The sequence below is a fragment of the Sinocyclocheilus grahami genome, unplaced genomic scaffold (genome assembly GCF_001515645.1).
Source record: "Sinocyclocheilus grahami isolate Dianchi unplaced genomic scaffold, SAMN03320097.WGS_v1.1 scaffold335.1, whole genome shotgun sequence".
NCBI classification, from domain to species: domain Eukaryota; kingdom Metazoa; phylum Chordata; class Actinopteri; order Cypriniformes; family Cyprinidae; genus Sinocyclocheilus; species Sinocyclocheilus grahami.
In genome coordinates, this window is record NW_015505514.1 from 1307907 (window position 1) to 1309865 (window position 1959).

General features: G+C 40.0%; 1 protein-coding gene across 1 annotated transcript; it reads right to left on the minus strand.

The window, feature by feature from the left end:
* Positions 1-863: 863 nt before the first annotated feature.
* On the minus strand, positions 864-1533 carry LOC107602781 (keratin, type I cytoskeletal 47 kDa-like; the record flags this gene model as incomplete). The annotated part of the gene is made up of 3 exons (XM_016295355.1): positions 864-923; positions 1165-1290; positions 1421-1533. Coding segments are annotated over 3 exons (299 nt in total), but the record flags the coding sequence as incomplete, so codon positions are not given.
* Positions 1534-1959: the final 426 nt, after the last annotated feature.

Here is a 1959-nt window from a genome sequence, read left to right on the forward strand (position 1 = left end):
GTCTATTCACAGGCGCGACCCCACTACTGATCGACACGGGGGCTTCGACCTGCTCCGTCTCCGACCTGGGCCGGTTCACCCATCCTTAGACGACCTGGTGGTCCCGAGCTCCCCCAGGAGCACCATATCGATACCGAACTTAGTGCAGACACCCGATCGACATAGTCCACTGCAGCCCAGAACCCCTGAACTCAAGCGATCCGCCAGCCTCAGCCTCCCAGCAGCTTGGATTACAGGCGCGCGCCACTACACCCGACGAGAGCTGCGAGCATCAGCACTGCTCCTCAATCTAGTGCTCACTGCGACCTCTAGTGCAGCACAGCAGAATATTATGTTTTGGCAATGCATTTGAAGTATGCACATTTTTCTGCTATTGCATTTCTCTGCATTGCTTTCTGAGAAAAAATTAATTATTCTTTAAGACTTTGTTTATTAATTACATAAACTGTCTGTTTGCTGCTGAGAGACTGTATGATGTAAAAAAAAAAAAAAAACTATGCTTTCACCGTTTCTATGCTCTCATTGTACCTGAATCCTTTTTTACTATTTTAAATTATGACTGAAACCTTGTATAACTGGCACTTCTCGTGTTTATTGCCATCCTATGATGAATCAAAATCAGCAATTATGGTCATCCCTCTGTCTGTTAACAATATGGTGAGGAGAGAAAGAGTGTCCTCAAGAAATTGTCAAAGATGTGATGATGGTGTGCAGCCTTAAAACATCTGAGAGCCAGGTAAGGTATGCATGAGTATACATTCAAATTCAGCTACTTATCAAAAGTTTATTTCAATATAAGAAAATTGTGTTCAGAACGATTCACAGTTTGTGCGACTCTTGAAAGTATGGTAACATTTCAGTTCTTACCACTCGCTATACGTGAGCTCTGTGATGACCACCCCACAAAGCTCTGTGCTCTCTCTCTTGTGATGTTAACAAAAAATATGAAACATGAAAAACAAAGAAACAGACACCAAAATATCGGGACTGAACTTTAATAAGGAATGCACATAATACATCTCCAAGTCAGCAGCCCCATAACGGTCTTACAGTGAATGGTAAAAAAATTGTACTTAAAACACTTCATTGCATTCATTGTTTACACAGCCCACCTGCAAGGTAGAAAACATTGACATACATTTACTGTCACATCCTGTGTCTCACCATGCTGATTTGAGACTGCAGCTCGATCTCCAGGCACTGCAAACTACGCCGCAAATCTGAGATCTCTGACTTAGAGGTTTCTAGGCACTCTGTGTTGGTGGCAGCATCTTTACACAGGTCTGCCATCTTAAAAAGAGAGTCACAAACACACATCTTGTGAGCCATTTAACTCATGAGTCACTGAGCTATATTATTTTTCTGTATTAGTTAATACCACTCCAAGCTGTAATGTGAATTAAAGAGACAGAAATCTCACTTTCTCTTTGAACCAGCACTCCTGTTCTCTGCGGTGTTTGTCTATGATGGTCTCATAATGGCAACGGATGTCGTCTAAAACCTTGTTCAGGTCTTGCTGAGGAGCAGCATCCACTTCCAGTTTCAATTATACACATGACTCAAAGTTCAATTAACAGACTTAATGCCTTCACAACAAAGATAGACTTAAGCACAACATCAGAGAGGCTTATTAAAATAATTTGAAGATAAAATAAGTTAATTTTGAAATTACTGCTATTATTTTTCCACATACATCATTGGGGTCTCGAGCTCAAAACATAAAAATAAAGTCAGAAAATGAGGTTTAAGTTTGTGATTTAACCTTGAAAATTCAAACCTGCTCCATTCAAAAAGTCTTTCAAGCTTCTTGAGGGATCACTTAAATACTTTTTTTTTCACAGATTTCTCCTCAGAATTTAAACTTATGAAATATGGAGGCTTGTGGGAAACTTCAAGACTTAAATCAGCTAATGTACTCATCAAAATGTAGTTAGATTAAAAGATAGCATGCCCAATGCA